Source organism: Gymnoscopelus microlampas (genome assembly GCF_963454915.1).
Source record: "Gymnoscopelus microlampas genome assembly, chromosome: 11".
NCBI lineage: Eukaryota > Metazoa > Chordata > Actinopteri > Myctophiformes > Myctophidae > Gymnoscopelus > Gymnoscopelus microlampas.
Window position 1 is genome coordinate 24,494,109 of NC_139948.1, and position 17,500 is coordinate 24,511,608.

At 41.8% G+C, this 17,500-nt stretch overlaps 1 protein-coding gene across 1 annotated transcript in view; it reads right to left on the minus strand.

Annotated features, from left to right (window-relative positions):
- The window catches only part of grin2aa (glutamate receptor, ionotropic, N-methyl D-aspartate 2A, a), a gene marked incomplete at both ends in the record, with an annotated part of 234,844 nt that overhangs the window by 25,098 nt on the left and 192,246 nt on the right, over positions 1-17,500 (minus strand). The window contains 3 exons of the mRNA XM_084071329.1: positions 7,203-7,432; positions 8,731-8,856; positions 12,208-12,361. Coding sequence (XP_083927455.1) covers positions 7,203-7,432; positions 8,731-8,856; positions 12,208-12,361 — 510 coding nt within the window. The remainder of the gene's footprint in view (positions 1-7,202; positions 7,433-8,730; positions 8,857-12,207; positions 12,362-17,500) is intronic.

The window sequence follows — 17,500 nt, forward strand, 5'->3', positions numbered from 1 at the left end:
TGTGTGTGTGTATACATGTACGTCGGCAATGAAGGGGGGCTCTGTGTGTGTGTGTGTGTGTGTGTGTGTGTGTGTGTGTGTGGGTGGGGGGGTGGGGGGGGGGGGTATATATATAATGTGTGTCCGTCTGTTGCATCATCTGTATACAGTATATGTGACTGCTGTACATGCAGATCTGTGCAAGAGGGAAACAAACAGGAATAAGTGTGTACTACTATACATGTCCTGGGAGGGTTAGTGTGTGTGTACTGTATACGTGTGTACTCTATGTGCAGGGAGGATGTATATGTACAGTATGTTTCAATCCGTACAACTGTCAACCCTAATTTATACTCAGTCACACGGCGATAACTGAAAATAACTTATTTTCCAATTCTGTCACATTGCTAGCATTGAAAATCTGTTATTTTTGACAAGTGAGTATAAATTGGGCTCCGGTCTGCTTGTCACTCTGCCTGCCTGTACTGTATGTCTGAGTGTGGACAGTGGGTCTCTCCGTCTGTCCGTCTCTCTTTGTACAGTACCAGTGGTGTAAAGTAACTAAGTACATTTACTCAAGTACTGTACTTAAGTACAATTTTAAGGCACTTTCACTTTACTGGAGTATTTCCAATTGTCTATACTTTTACTTCTACGCCACTACATCTCAGAGGCAAATATTGCACTTTTACTCCACTACAATTATTTGAAAACTTTAGTTGCTAGTTACTTTGCGGATATAAATGATTACATTATAAAACATACATTAACCACTTTAGCCCTATTTTATTCGGAGGCTATTTGAAAATAGCCGATCTACAAGCTCACAACGCGTCGCGATGCGACGCGTTGTGAGCTTGTAGATCTGCTATTTTCAAACATTTTTGTACTTTTACTTTTGGTACTTTCAGTACATTTTGATACCAATACTCTTGTACTTTTACGCAAGTACATTTTGAATTCCAGACTTTTATTTGTAACAGAGTGCTTCTACATTGCAGTATTGATACTTTTACTTAAGTAAAACATTTTGAGTACTTTTTCCCACCGCTGCACAGTCCCCTCAGTGAAAGGTGACCGTGTCCTTGGACCTGGTGGAGGTCCAAGTTCCAATGAGCGTCTAACTGAGTGACAGCGGAGGAGGAGGAGGACACGTGGGAATACGACGGATGTGGGTCGGGTGGATCTAAACCCACACGACCACACATCTTGCCGTGTGCCTGTTTCGGAACATTTCACGCTCATCTCGATGGGGACAGCGTGTTCTCCTCCGTTATTTCTCATGCATGCTCAGCTCTCCTGGGTGTCATTATCCATGGAATCTTCGCCTTGAACCCCATTTTACACCGGGGCGTGTTGATCGCAGTGCCAATACGAGACGAACCGATCTGTCTCCAGCAGTGTTGGAAAAAGTACTCAAATGTTTTACTTAAGTAAAAGTATCTAATACTGCAATGTAGAAGTACTCTGTTACAAGTTAAAGTCCAGAATTAAAAATGTACTTGAGTAAAAGTACAAAAGTATTGGCATTAAAATATACTTATACTAAAAAAGTACTAAAATGTTTGAAAATAGCAGATCTACAAGCTCACAACGCGTCGCATCACGACGCGATCTGGATAAATTAAAAATAGCACAAAAATCGCTCCATTTTCAACCGTAAAAAAGGGAAAACAAGGGATAAAAGTTAACTTGTGCACTGGAACGTGCTCTGCTCCCCGTGTTGTTGAGAATACAGAGCAGCATGTCCTCCGGAGCTAATGGAGGCCGGATGTAAGGACAGGTCCCAAGCGGACACTCAAGAGCTGCTTGTTTGACTGGCCTTTTCTTATGCTAGACGGGGCCTGCCTGGTGGGACAGACGTAGCGGTCCCGCCTGAAGACCGGAAGCCTAACATCTCTCCTGGCTAAGGGGGGACTCTGCTTTGAATTAGTGGTCTATGTTTGGTTTATCCAGGCGGAAGCATTGAGTGGTTTGAGGCCCAAAACATATATTTCTGATCTATTACTACATCATGAACCATCCAGAGCTCTCAGGTCGTCTGGGACAGGTCTGCTTTCTGTCCCCAGAAGAGAAGCAGTGTTCCGTTTTTTATGCACCACATTATATGGAACAAACTCCCACAAAACTGCAGGTCTGCTCCGACTCTCAGTTCTTTAAAATCAAAGCTAAAGGCTTCTGTTTGCCGCTGCCTTTTACTGAGGGTTTTAATCATCTGCAATGTCATTTCATTCTTATTTTTCTGTGCTAATTTGTACTTTTTTTAAAACTTTTTGTTGCATTTCTCGCTCTGTGTCTTTATGTCTTAATGATTCATGTTTTATGTAAAGCACTTTGAATGGCCTTGTTTTACATGCTTTGGCCTAGCCTTGCCTGCCTTACACAGAAATGATATACGACAATAATGTGTCTGGTAAAAGTGGAGTGGTGGGATAGAAGTGTTTTCAAGAGTTCCATTTTGTTGAATGTAAAGTGGCAGATGGAGACATCTTGACCTTTGTGCTGTTTAACAAAGCACCTGAGAGGGCTTTTATTGCGTTATGGCTCTGACATTGATGCATCGGGCTGGCAAACTCAAAGTGAAACAACCCTTGTTAACAACAAAGACACACAAGAGTGACGGGAACCCTTTTTTCAAAAACACTTAAAACCTCTATTCTTAGTCAAACCTGAGCAGACCTGAGTTGCAACTGTACTTGGAGCGCTTTTTTCCATCTACACCCAAATCTCATCGCAAAAATAGCAGATCCACAAGCTCACAACACATCGCGACGCGATGCGTTGTGAGCTTGTAGATCGGCTATTTTTGGCAAATGTTCCCCCCAGAACAGGGATGCTGGGGTTCAAGTGGCTATACCAAACTCTGCACAGGTGGCTTGGCCTGGTCATTTTTACTTAAGTAAAAAATAGCAATATCACAACATAAAGTTACTCTGTTACTAGTCAAAGTTCTGTATTCAAAATGTTACTTGAGTAAAAGTACAAAAGTTTTGCCATGAATACTTAAAGTACCAAAGTAAAAGTACTCAAGTTTTTTTTTCGAAATGTGTTAACCTTATTCAAGAATATCAGATCCACAAGCTCACAACACGGCACAGTGTGATGCATTGTGAGCTTGTAGAACTGCTATTTTGTAAGTGAGTAAAGTTTTCAAAACATTGTAGTGACTAAAAAGTACTATATTAGCCTCTGAGATGAGGTGGGGTAGAAATATGAAGTATTGACAAACAAAAATGCTCAAGGGAAGCAAAAGTACCTCAAAATTGTACTTGAGTAAAATGCACTTAGTACATTTTCCACCACTGAATTTCGTTTCACTTTTGCTCCATTACAGCCGTATTCTGAAATGAGAGAGATGTCGAAGAGGGAGTCCTCAGTGATTAGTTCATTGACTGGCTAATGTCAGGCTATTCGACTTCAAATAATAATTTGACACAGAACCTGAATTTCCATTTTCCTTCTCTTCCTTATTCCCATGGCAGTCTTTTCAAATCTGCTTCAATAGGAACATCAATTCTATCCGTTAATGTTACTGCTGCCATTGTTGTTTTGAACTGTCTCACTTACTTCCATCATTGCATTCAAAGGATGTTGATTGGCCCTGTTAGGCTCCGTTTAGACGACAACGGTCTCTAGAGGATACAGCAAAATAAAATATCAGATGTGCCTTCCGTAAGTTCCGTTTAGACGGCAACGGCGTTATCGGGGGTCAAAAAACGCAGCAAAGTGAAAAGCCCTTCTAGAGTAGCCTGACACTCAGCCTGAATGTTCATTTAGTTTCACTCCATTATTCAGTCTGAAAGCCCTCTCAGTGCAGCCGTTTTCTGAGATGGGGGCGTGGCCAAAGTTGGAGTCTTTGGCGATTGGTTCATACTGGATTATCCCGGATTATTCGTCGTACAGATTTTCAACCGAGAAAAGCCCGCCTTCGACAGCGTCACCTGACCCTGAATGCGAGGCTAGCGATTCAGGGGGTGGAGCCAGGCTACTTCTAGAGTGGAGATCTTTGAAAAACGCTCTGCATCGCGTCTCCATGTAAACATGGAATACGAGGGAATCTGCAAAACGTGTGATGTCATGGTTCACGTCGGCTCTGGCTGTAGAACCACTGTTGCCAGATTTTGAGAGAGAAATAAGCAGCCAGTTCTATGAAAACAAGCCCAAAAGAAGCGACTTGGCTACATGAGCACTTTAAACCTATTCTGTACTTTGGCTATTTGAAAATAGCCAATCTACAAGCTCACGCGTTTCACGCATTCGCGACGCGTTGTGAGCTTATAGATCTGCTATTTTCAAAAAGATCTTGAAAAGAAAACGTTTAATTCAGATGGGGTCTGCGGAGATATTCAATAATTTGACATGCACATGTTTGAGGACTGTTTAAACAATAATAATAATAAAAAATAAAAAAAACACAACTACTGTGCACTTTAAAAACAAGCCCAAAAAAACACAACTACCATTATTTACTAGCAACTTTACAGGAAAAACAAGCCCAAAGTCGCTTATAATAAGCGGACATGGCAACCCTGCGTAGAACCACACTGCATTGGTGTATGTAAACAAACAGCTGCGGCAGGAAGTAGAACGGAAGTGGTTACTACGCATGCGTGACTGGTCTATCTGGCAGCACGTCACCGCCACCTAGCCACCTGGCATGCACACTACAGTCCAAACGCAGAATAGAAAGTGAGAACGCAACAGGACTTTGCCGTTTTCTCTAGCGACCGTTGTCGTCTAAACGTGGCCGACTTCTAACTGAGTAAACAAGTGATCGCAACGTAGAATGTTTGGGTGCGTCTAGCGATTCAGGGGCTGCAGACAGGCAACAGGTGGCGCCGTTCCTCAAAATCCCTGGTTATCGATACACTATCTATATACATCTTGTATCTGTACTGGAAACTTCAATGGCAGGTGCAAAAAAGGGGTCTCTATCTGTCCCTCAGTGTGAAATAAAATATCTCTTATCTTTGATGTCTCTATCCGCAGACAGCCTCTTTGTACTGATGAGGTGTCAATGCAGAGTAAACATCAATACAGAGTGTCTCAACGGGACATTTACTGAGATGACACATTTACTTTGGCATTTGGTGGCCAGCTGTCAGTCAGTGTCTCCATATGAGCTTGTATATCTTATCTCTCTTATCTTATGTCTAGTTTAGGCTCAATGAAAGGTTAGCTCAAAATAAAGTAAACACACATCTGACTGAGAGTAATCCCAAAGTAGCGCGATGTTCTTAAATGTCACCTTTGTGTCCAGCATTGGTAAGCAAGATGGTGTCAAAGATTATTTAGGGGAAAGGGAGTGTAGGGAAAGGGATTATTTACTGGTGCCTGGGGGGATTACTTGTATGCATGCACCCAGCAGATGGCTGCTCCGATGAGCGCATGGGGGAGCTAGGGGTTAAGTGTCTTGCTCAGGGACACTTCGACTCACAGACTGGGCGAGCTGAGGGTCAAACCAGTGACCTTGCGATTCCCAGGTGGCCTGTTTACCTACTCAGCTACGGCATCTGTCACTATACACTCTCTCTCTCTTTCTCTTTCTCTCTCTCCTTCCCACTTTCCTCCTGTCTCTGTCTCTGTAACAACTTTTGCATCTGCTTTAATCTTGTTTCCCTCACCCTCCACCCTCCACCCTTTCCTCTCTTCCCACCAGCATCCATCCACCCTTCCCACTCTTCACTCGTTTTCCAGAAGGACACGCTCTTTCTCTCCGTCTCTTCCTTCCTGTCCTTGTACCTCCTCCTTTCCTTGGCGCTCACCATCTGTTCTCCTTCGTCCTCTCCTCCACCTCTCTTCTGTCTGTCATCCTTACTTTTGCATCTCCCCATGCCCTTCTCCACCTACTTTTCTGCTCACTGCGTCTGTGCGTGTGTGCGTGTGTGTGTGTGTGTGCGTGTGTGCGTGTGTGCGTGTGTGTGTGTGTGTGTGTGTGTGTGTGTGTGTGTGTGTGTGTGTGCGTGTGTCTGTTTGTTTGCGTGTGCATGCGTGTCCGTGTGCACGTGTTTGTCGCGACCAACACCATCCACAGTGGAAGCATATATACACTGGGTCCCACTTGGGCCCTCAGGGGCCTTTGAAAACAAGAAAACAGGGAGAGCGTTGAAGGGCCCAGCTCTCACAGCGTCATGTGGCCCTCATCACCGTCTGCCTGGAAACTGGAGTCACTGGGGAAACCCCGCCGCCATGGGCCTGGGTTCAACTCCACTGTCTGTCTCTTGTCGCAATGTCAAACATAACACAACTCAAAGCAAGGGACAGCTGAGAGAGAGAGCATGGTTAGAATGGACATGTCACGAATTAGAATGGCCATGGGACAGAGAGATAGAAATAGAGAGATAGACAGACAGATAGATAGACAGACATAGATAGATGGCATATATTCATAAACAACACATGCTAAATGGTATGGAATCACTGACGTCGATAATATCAGTCTGCCTTCATGCGCTCCAGGGAAAAAACGGAAAATTCTGCAACTTTGCTCAGGAATCCTGCGCTACAGGAATGTAGCACAGCTTCCCAAAGTCCTTTTCCGACTTGGAAACTGGTAGTTTCTAATAATTCCCAGAGAGTATGTGTGGCAGTACTGTACATAAAACAACAACGGACTGGCACACTGATGGTACTAGATTTTAAAAGCAGACTGTAAAGTGAAAACCGACCGCCAACATCTAAACCATAAATCCACATTAAAATACAATTTAAATAAACCACTCCTGTGATGTTGTTTGTCTGTGTGTGGACAAAGTATCTGCCAGAGCTACTGTAGCTAAACTGCATACCGATGGCTGATGATCTAACATGCCATATCCAGTGACTTACAGTATCTGTATGCACCTGCTTACTGGACAAGGAATAGGAGACTGCATTTGTGGACACAAAGCACTGGAAGATTTATTCTATTCTATCGGGTTTGCTACAAAAATACAAAATAGCATACAGCCAAGGTCATAGGCATAGGTAAATTCAGTTTCAGGGCGAGTTAAGCCTGTGTTAAGATCATACTATCAAATATACATTCACGGTTACCAGTAAGTATAGTCAGCAGCAGAACAACACTGTTTAGTTTAAGGCTTGTGTCCTTAAACTAAACAGCACTAAAGCACCAGAGCGACTAACCAACTGACAAACTGACAAACTAAGTCCGTTTCCCACTCAACTCAAACAAACCGACAAATCGGAGAACCAACCACCTCCCCCTTTGATTTTCTCATTACCTTGTTGTCGGACAACCCGGTGACTTGGTCGACAAACTCCTCCTGGATCATGAAGGCGGCCAGGTTGGCAGTGTAGGAGGCCAAGAAGATGACAGCGAAGAAGGCCCACACCGACACAATGAACTTACTGGTGGTTCCTTTGGGGTTCTGCACAGGCACAGAGTTGTTGAAGACCAGACCCCAGAGCAGCCACACGGCTTTACCCATGGTGAATGAAGGGCCGTGGGGGTCTAGGAGAGGGCAGGGGCAAAAAAGGGACAGATTAGAATAGTAGAGATGGACAGAGTATGAGCAGGGAGAAAGGAATGGATGAATGAATGAACAAGACTTTCTTCACTGTTACTATTGCCACGACAGTGATGCAATTAGCACAAAGTTCCATTAAACAACTTACAATTTAGGCATTTAGCAGACACACTTATCTAGAGCGACTTACAAACTGCAGGATCAGAGTGAATAGCGTGTATCATAGTCAACCAAAAACAGGTTAAGAGTGTAAGTAAATAGAATGCCAATCAAATAATTAAGTGCTATAAGGTAGGCCTAATTATAGTAGATGAACATCAAACATAGCATCTGTCTAAATAGCAACATCTAAAAATGTTGCATCTGATTATGAAATTTCTATGCCGGTGTCAGATGAACAGACTGATGAACTTGAAGAAGGAAATCCGAATATAAATATTGCATAGCAACTGCCTATTTTTGTGCAGCAGCCTTAATGTCTTGTACAAATTGTCATTGCAAAGTATTGTTGTTGGTGGTGTTTTCATTACTATTATCTAACCACTTTCAATCTGGTGTCCCTATTTAGGGCATGTCATTATAGACGATTATTGTCCAAAAAATAAATAAATAAATACAAAAGAAGAAAGAAAAGAAAACTTTTCCAGAATTTCTGAAGGTTTTTAGACATTTTTCAAAATCTTTTCAAGAATATTTTTGAATCTTTAAAATAGCACTTAAGGGGTTAATTGGGATCTTGTGTCTATAATGTTCTGGTAGCCGTTTAATAAAACAATAACTCAGTCCAGCCCACAGCTAAGGGGGTTGTCATCCCAACGTGAACACCAACCAAACAACACGTTGTGAGCTTGTAGATTGTTTATTTTGACAGCATGTTTGCGTTCATGTGGTTAAATATCAACTTTAAGATAGAAGGAAGATGTAGTGATTTGTGGAAGGTAGTTGTTTAAGGATAACGTATTGGGGACTGAATGAAGTTAGTTTAGTCTCTCGATTAGCAGATTTTAATGCTTGTTTCATCAAGTATATGATTACATTATGCTAAGATAAACACATGGCATGGTGGATCCATTTGGAAGAATATTACAGTATCTGCTGACGTTAGGAATTCAGGTGTGAATTGTGTTTGTCTTTGTCTTTGTGTGCGCGCGCGTGCGCGCGCGCGCGCGCGCGCGTGTGTGTGCGCGTGTGTGTGCGCGTGTGTGTGTGCGTGTGTGTGTGTGTGTGTGTGTGTGTGTGTGTGTGTGCGTGTGCGTGTGTGTGTGCGTGCGTTCATTCTTACCTCTGCCCTGTGCAAGGTTTCTGTTGAAGCCTAGAGGACTGATATACTCAAACATGAAGACGGCCATTGCAGTGACCAGCAGCAACATTACAAACATCATCACCCACACTGATGCACTGAAAGGCTCTGTGAGACAAAGAGCGAGACAGAGAGACAGAGATAAGGAGGACAGACAGAAGACAGAGGGACAAAGATGGGGAAGATTGTAAATCCAAAGACCATATTGACTACTTGTCTGTTCACAGCTTTGGCCATATATTGTACATAAACAAAGACCATGTTCATGTTTGTTTACATTTAATCTCCAATATTATTAACATTTCTGAACTTACCTGAATAATTGAGTCAAACACAATTGCTCGGTTAATAAGTCATGGATGATACTGCTCATAAATCAATATCTCTCCAGGACCTATTCTCAGCTACACTTATCAAATCAATCTGTGCTTTAAAATGCATTAAAATGATAATGACAAAAACAAACTGCAGTTATATTTAGGTGTTGGATTGCCTATCTTAAGAAGGTTGCAAGTCCCTGCAAGTTGATTTTCATACCATACTAAAATTGAGTGAATCCAATGGATTCCTCTATAACAGTGGTTCTCAAAATAGGGTCCAGGGACCCTAAGAGTTCCTTGTGGGGGTTCTAAATGGACCCTTACAGGTCTGTAACTCTGGGACGGTACAACTGAGTTAAGCTGGTCCTTCAAATTTAAAGGTTTTAGAACCACTGCTCTATAATTTAACAAACCATGGTAATCTTTGGAAAAAGGTCTGCAGTAATGTTGTGGTCAATGAGCTAAACATGCCAGAACCACCCATATTGTCCTTTTAACACAACTACAGACATAAGCAAGAATACTGAGTGAAAGGTTAATATCTTCTGTTTAACCACTTAAACCATTAGTAAACTGGACTGTAATTCTCTTCACCAAAAATAGGCAATATACAAGCCTACAACATGACACATAATGGCGTGTTGTGACGCGCTGTGACGCGTTGTGACACTTGGTGACACGTTGTGACACGTTGTGAACTTGTACATTGGCTATTTTTGGCTAATATTCCCCCCAGAATATGGACGCTGGCGTTCAAGTGATTCATTTCTATCATTCTTAGTTACTCCTATTCTCTCCATGAGTGAATGAACAAATACTGTAGTTTGCACACGCACGTCATGAAAGAGCACAGCAGAGTACACACACACACACGCACACGCGCGCACACACACACACACACACACACACACACACACACACACACACACACACACACAGAGATTGTGTTTGACAGGGTGAGTAGGCGTATAGAAGCCATGGTGTCAGCACTCCTGTCCTCCCTCTGTGCTCACAGTGCTCCTGCAAAGATTAAACCCTGCTTTAATGTATGGGAGAACACTGCTGGCTCAGAGCCATGGCATGTGTGCATGGGCGTGTGCGCGCGCGCGTGTGTGTGTGTGCACTCTGCGTGTATTGGCAAGCAGCCGTTTTTATGGGGTTTTCTGTGCTAAGTCCTTATAATTACGGCTCTTACAGTAATAACTGCATGCTACATATATGTCAGTGTGTGTGTGTGTGTGTGTGTGTGTGTGTGTGTGTGTGTGTGTGTGTGTGTGTGTGTGTGTGTGTGTGTGTGTGTGTGTGTGTGTGTGTGTGTGTGTGTGTGTGAGTGTGTGTGTGTGTGTGTGTGTGTGTGTGTGTGTGTGCGTGCGTGCGTGTGTGTGTGTGTGTGTGTGTGTGTGTGTGTGTGTGCGTGCGCAAGTTCGCACCCGCGAAAACAAAGCCTTTGTCTGTTTGCTTTCAGAAGTGTACTGTAAGTTGTTCAAACCCTATATGTTTGTGTGCTTTCATGTGCGTTTGCACACGCTCTCATTTGTTGGTATGAAGACGTCACTGCATGTAGGTGCTGTGTAGGCAACATGAATATGACTGATTAGTCATAATAATACAAATGTAATAATAATAATAAAACTTGTATAATAATACTTGTATAATAATATTATACACATAATGTGTTTATTAATGTGTTTATTCAGGCTATTCAGGCTACTAGAGTCTCCAATGAAAAAAAAAGTATTCCTGCCAAGTTGAAACAGTAGAGCCAAGTACACTGTAAAATCCTGAGTGTTCATTTACTTTAAGAATGTACAGATGTAACCAAATGGACCCATGGGGGTTGCGCTGACGGTTTTACTGTGTAGAAACAGGAGAGCCAAACATCTCTAGAAGTATTGATAGCTGTGTAACAGAATTGGGTTTTTGTCTCCTCTGTTTGACATGGGGCTGCGCACACCACACACACACGCACATACACGCACACGCACACGCACACACACACACACACACACACACACACACACACACACACACACACACACCATTTTCTCCTGAATGCCGAGGGAAGCAGGCTTTATGACATTAAATCAATTTCTTTGTGCTTTATTTGTATTACAAGACATTTTGCCATGTCATATCTAATATCTCATTATGTATTCAAATGGGAGAAACAGCGCCACCTTTGTACCTCAATGTGTAGTAATTGTGTCTGGTGAAGGAATGTAGAGAGAGCAGGCTAATTTGGTCTCCTTTAACCACTTAAACCCTATATACTTTGTTGACCGGGGTACCTTAGCGGCCTATACTTGGTCCCCTACCTTTTTCATTCAACAAAAAATCTCTTCACCAAAAATAGCCAATATTTAAGCTTGTAGATCTGCTATCTGCTGACGAAATGTTCACCTACAGTATTATGACATTCCCAGATTAGAGATGTTAGGGTTCAAGTGGTTAATATCACACAAAAAAGTAGCAACCAATCAGATGTGAGTGGTGTCATGCTCTGGCTTCACACCAAGCAGATTGACCACTTGCTGTCGCTATGGAATGTTGTGCTCACTGCTTGGCCCCCACTATCGCTGCTTGCAGCTATATTTATTATGTTTTGCAGTAATGCACAATACAATAATTAATGGCAATAAAGTTATGTTGTGTTTATATATTATTGCGTTAATTTGGACACTCCTAACTATTATTATAGATTAAGCTACTCAGCGCCAAATAAAATAATTAAAATCACCCCCATCTTTACAATCCAATAATGTGATTTTCAAAAGGGCCATTCTGCATGATTACCTTTTACATTTGGTTCTTTATTTTTATACCTAATACCTAATACCTTTGTACTCATACCGAAGTACAATTTTGAATACAGGATTACTTCTAAGAGTGTTTCTATACATTTCATTGCTACTTCAAACTCCAAAAACTTTCCCCGCCATGCACTGACACACATGTCGCACTCACACAGACACAGACACACACACACACACACACACACACACACACACACACACACACACACACACACACACACACACACACACACACACACACACACACACACACACACACACACACACACACACACAGAAAACAAACAATCAAGCAAGGGGTTAAGATAAGAGGCGGTGATGGTTACCAAGGAAAGCAGACGGGGAGACGGTTCCATTGCTACGGGCAACCATGACGCTGATACCGGTTTCCACGAACGGGACGGAGAAATCGATGACCTCAGAACGCTCCTCATTGATCGTCAGAGACCCGACGGCCATGACAGCCTTCTTATAGACCACCTATAGATGGATGGATGGATGGAGAAACAGATTAGTTTGGATACCCATTCAGTCAGTACCCATTGGCATTCAGCCATATTACAGATGACCAGTGGTGGAAAAAGTACTCAAAGAAGTACCAATACTGCAATATAGAAATACTCTGTTACAAGTAAAAGTCCAGAATTCAAAATTGACTTGAGTAAAAGTACAAAAGTATTGCCATCAAAATGTACTTAAAGTACCAAAAGTAAAAGCACTAAAATGTTAGAAAATAGCCTATGTAATAAAATAGGGCTGAAGTGGTTAATGTATGTTTCATAATATCATAATTTATATTTGAAAAGTAACTAGTAACTAAAGTTTTCAAATAGTTGTAGTGGAGTAAAAGTACAATATTTGCCTCTGAGATGTAATGGAGTAGAAGTAAAAGTATTGGAAATTGGAAATACTCAAGTAAAGTACAAATACCTCAACATTGTACTTAAAGTAATGCTAGGTACCTTTTTCAATAAAACTAAAGTTAAATTGTATATCTTTTGTGAGTGGCAAATGTTTCACAACACCCACTCCATGAATTTCACCCCCGAAAGCCTTTTATTTATATATTTTCTATTGAACGGTGTCGGGGGGGACTTTGCCGCGAAAATGACGTCATCTGGCCGGAAAATGGAAGCGGAAATGCACCGGTTTCCTGTTTGGCCAGGAACTACCGCACCGGTTTCCTGTTTGGCCAGGAACTACCGCGCTAATAACAAAAAGGAAACTCACGCTGATTTTAAGAGATTGTATGATTTGAAGAACGAAAAAAAACAGAAAAAGAAAACACAGCTACACAGCTACGTAACTAAAGCTCCACTGGCTAAGTGAAACGATCCACAGATTGTATAAAACAATTAAAAGAACGCTTTTTGAAACGCTTCCGTCTTCCGGTGAAAACGAATGGAATTCTGGGTAATAAACGAATGGCCTGCAGTGACGGTAATGATGACCAGCAGAGGCTGCTAAAAATCTTTTTTTTTAAATTTGCACTGTACAACTTTAAGTACAGTACTTAGTTACTTTCCACCACTGCAGATGATGATGACAGTCAAAGGCAACAGTAGAAAAAAAAATATTGTGTAAAATGATGTACTCAATTTAGTGATGAAAAACAGCACATTGACTCAGCTGCTATAGCTGCGACTGCAAAATAGTTCTGATCGCACCGCTTCACAACACCATTACTCAACACATGGTTTCAGACTAACACTTCAAACACAGCGATGTTAACTGATATGGGACTCATAGTCTCAGAGTCCCAGAGAAGTTATTTTAATGTTTTTTCTGTCAAAACTGATACTCAGCAGTCTCCAAGCAAGAAGACTAGGAAAGTCTACTTATTCCGGACCCGGATGGATACCAGAGGGGATAATATGGGAATTACAGTAGTGGAAAAAGTACTACAATCTTTTTTACTTAAGTAAAAGTATCAATATGGCAATGTAGAAATAGTTACAAGTAAAAGTCCGGAATAAAAAATGTACTTGAGTAAAAGTACAAAAGTATTGGTATCACAATGTACTTATAGTTTAAACAGGAGCTACAGTAGTGATGGGAACTAAAATTTATTTCAGTGACTTGAGCAAGGAACTTTTGAGGAAGTGACCGAGTTCGTTGTCATTCATCAAAAAGAACAAATCATTACTCAGATAAATTAATTACTCACGAATGACCCAACACTAACAGGAGCACATATCGCTCTATTCCAGACCAATCTAAAGCCGCACCCGTTAACCATTACCCGTGAGTTTCTACCCATTACCCGTGAAATACGGATAATGGAGCTGGCGCTGTCCCTAAACGCTATTCTGCACCTGCTATACCCGTTCTCCATTATGCCAACCCCGTTATTTGCGGGTGGAGGCGTGCACGTGGGCGTGTTGTTGCTATATCCTCATAATTGCTATTCTGCCCACACCTTTGGGAAAGCGCACAGCGGATTCTAAAACCACCCGCAAGAGCGCACAGGCTGCAATGGATTCCTGGAGACGGCCAGGGCGCACAGTGCGCACCTCTCTCTACTAGGCTATTATTGTCAACAAATCTCTGTGATTCTAATTTTCCTATAATTAGCAGAAGGGAGAGTGTCAATTCCTTGTGTCAATTTTGTTTATATAAGATGATAGTCTATTTAAAGAAGACAATTTGTGCATCGTGCAATGTAATGCTCCAATTTTGTTGCCAGAGTTGTTGTCAGAATTTGCGTCACAAATTCGCGCCACAATGCGTCGCAATGTGAGCTTGTAGATCTGCTATTTTCAAGTTAATTTTGAATTCCAGACTTTTACTAACAAAGTATACTTCTACATTGCAGTATTGAGACTTTTACTTAAGTAAAACATTTGAGTACTTTTTCCACCACTGGTGGAATATGACTCATCATTCTGCTGCTCAAACTGAATGGTATTCAATATAACCACATACGCCCACCAGTCAATGCTATATAAAAATGAATGCATACAATCCTCTGAATGAACTTCCAGACAGTAAATAAAGGCTGCAATAAAAAAAAACTAAAGACAGGCAGAGCAGTAAAGTTTACAGTCGCCAGCTGAATCCCAGAGCGTTACCTCTGAATGGAAACAAGTGATTAAAGTCTACCAGGGGAGTTCCCTTCAGGACACAATAAAATCATTCCATTAAGACCTCGAGGCTGGTTCTACAAATGCCTTCTAAATAGCAGATCTACAAGATCATAGTGCGGCACAAAGTGACGCGCTATGAGCTTGTATATCTGCTATTTTTGAATAGCCAAATGATATAAAATAATGGTTAAAGTGGTTAAAATCTAAAATGACACAGATGCTTTCCTGGTTTTAATGGGTTATTATAGACTCAGCTTTTAGTTATCTTAGGTATACCACAATTTATTTTTCATTATTTCTCATTATGTATTGTTGTAGGGAAAATGCAAAACAATTCTCATAATTAAAAAAAACAAAATGCTAAATTAGTTGTTAGGCCATTAAATGTCCGTCTTGCTTTGTAAATGTATTTTCTAGCATGATGTGTCACAAAAAACAAAAGGAAAAAAAACAACATAACCTTGAATAACGAAGGAAATCCTATAAATAACACATCAATTTCAATGAATTCTGGAGGGACATCCATACGTTACTATTGTATGCAGGCCCGTTAACACTAATCTATTCTCAAAAATCCATGCTGTCTGCAAAGTAGTTTTCGATTCCGCGTCCATGAACTGTGATGTGACTGTGGCATGCGTGAGCACGTATTGCATAAAGGGGATGTGATACATGACGGTGACCTGTTATTGACCCCGTCTCGGTAGCCGCAGATTCGAAGCACGCGTCCAATAATGTCATTGTTAATTTGAATCCAAATGACAAAAGAAAAAGAAACTACATCTTCCTCACAGAACAAAAGACATCAGCAACCCCCCCCCCCCCCACACACACACACACACCTAAGGAAAAAGGGCCACATACTCTTATAATACCCTGCTACAGCACATGGTATGGACCAGTGTTGATTTTGACAGCAAATTTTGATTTAGTTTTAGTCATAGTCTTTTGAATAAACGTCTATTTAGTTTTTGTCATATTTGAGTCACCTGAAAGGTTTTAGTTTTAGTCTAGTTTAAGTTGACTAAATCACATAAGAATTTAGTCGACTAAATCTACAGTTGATTTAGTCGACTAAAATATATTCTGGCGGTGCCTTGATGGCGTCATAATGGCTGATTTTACACTTGGTTGCATGCTGAAAATAGCCGATCTACAAGCTCACAACGCGTCGCAGCGCGACGCGTTGTGAGCTTGTAGGTCTGCTATTTTCAGAGCGCAACACCCAAGCGCAACCAAACATAAAATGACTTGTCTTTTAGTTCTACTGGATCTCTTCTCCACTAGTCCCTCACTAACATTTTAGTCTAGTTTTCTTTTGTTGACGAAATTTTCACTACATTTAGTCTTAGTTTTAGTCATCGTAGCTTAGTTTTTATTTAGTTTTTTTTTGTTTAGTTTTCGTCAGTGAAAAAAGGTGGTCGACGAACATTTTTCGTCATAGTTTTTGTCGACAAAATCAACACTGGTATGGACAGTGCGGCACCTCCCATTATCCTGTAGTAGATTCTGTCACCCTAAAGTAGCACAGATATAGAAACCTAGATACCTCATTGGCCTCTGCAGTTCATTGGAGCGACGTGCTTGGTATGGTGCCCGCCATATTTCCGGGGGGCACGGGCACTGGCCAATCACAGCGCGTTGACTACTGGCCAATCACAACGCGTCTTTTCCAGGACTTGTCAGAATCTAGTTGTCCCGCCCCCACCTGCCTCTCATTGGCCTACTGAACGCCCCCTTCTGTGACATATGCGGGAATTTCCAGCTGCCCCCCAGAAGCGGAAGTGCGTCCGCCATACACACGCTTTAGAGCCAGAGGAGGCGTCTACCTTTATATGTCTATGTAAAGTAGCCTATGAGAATTCAAAAGTCGAAATGTGTCTGATCTGGGGGAGGTCAATAGAAGAGCTTTCATCTCGTTCAGCCTATGGTTCTCAAACTCCCTCCCCCCACAACTCTAAGAGTGTAATGTATTTTAAGTACAAAAGACTGTACTTTTGTACACTCTCAGAGTTACAGACCTGTAAGGGTCCATTTGGAACCCCTTCAAGGAACCCTGAGTGTGCCTGGACCCCACTTTAAGAACCATTATCTGTGCTGATGTTGATTGGTGGAGGAAAGCTTAACCACATGAACCCTAGCGTCCCTATTGTGGGGCAAAAACACCTATCAACCGATCTACAACCGATCTACAATGCGTTGCATTGCAACACGTAGATCGACTATTTTTGCAGAAAATAGATTAGAGCGAAAACGGGAGCGGGGCCAGTATAGAGCCCTGGGGGATTCCGGTCAACTAAGTATAGGGGTTAAGTGGTTTTAAGCAGATCACCACTGCAGCCAGAGATGACATTTCTCCTCCCTCTCAATTCAAAGAGCATTTGCGTTTCATTATCTGTTATAGGTTAACTTTGAGCTGAAGCAGCTGCTTTACGATGTCTCTGTGTTACAATTAAAAGCTACAGTATGGCTCTGGCAAGACCCAGCAGCGAAGAGAAACTGAGACGGGTGTACAGACCGTTACAGACAGACA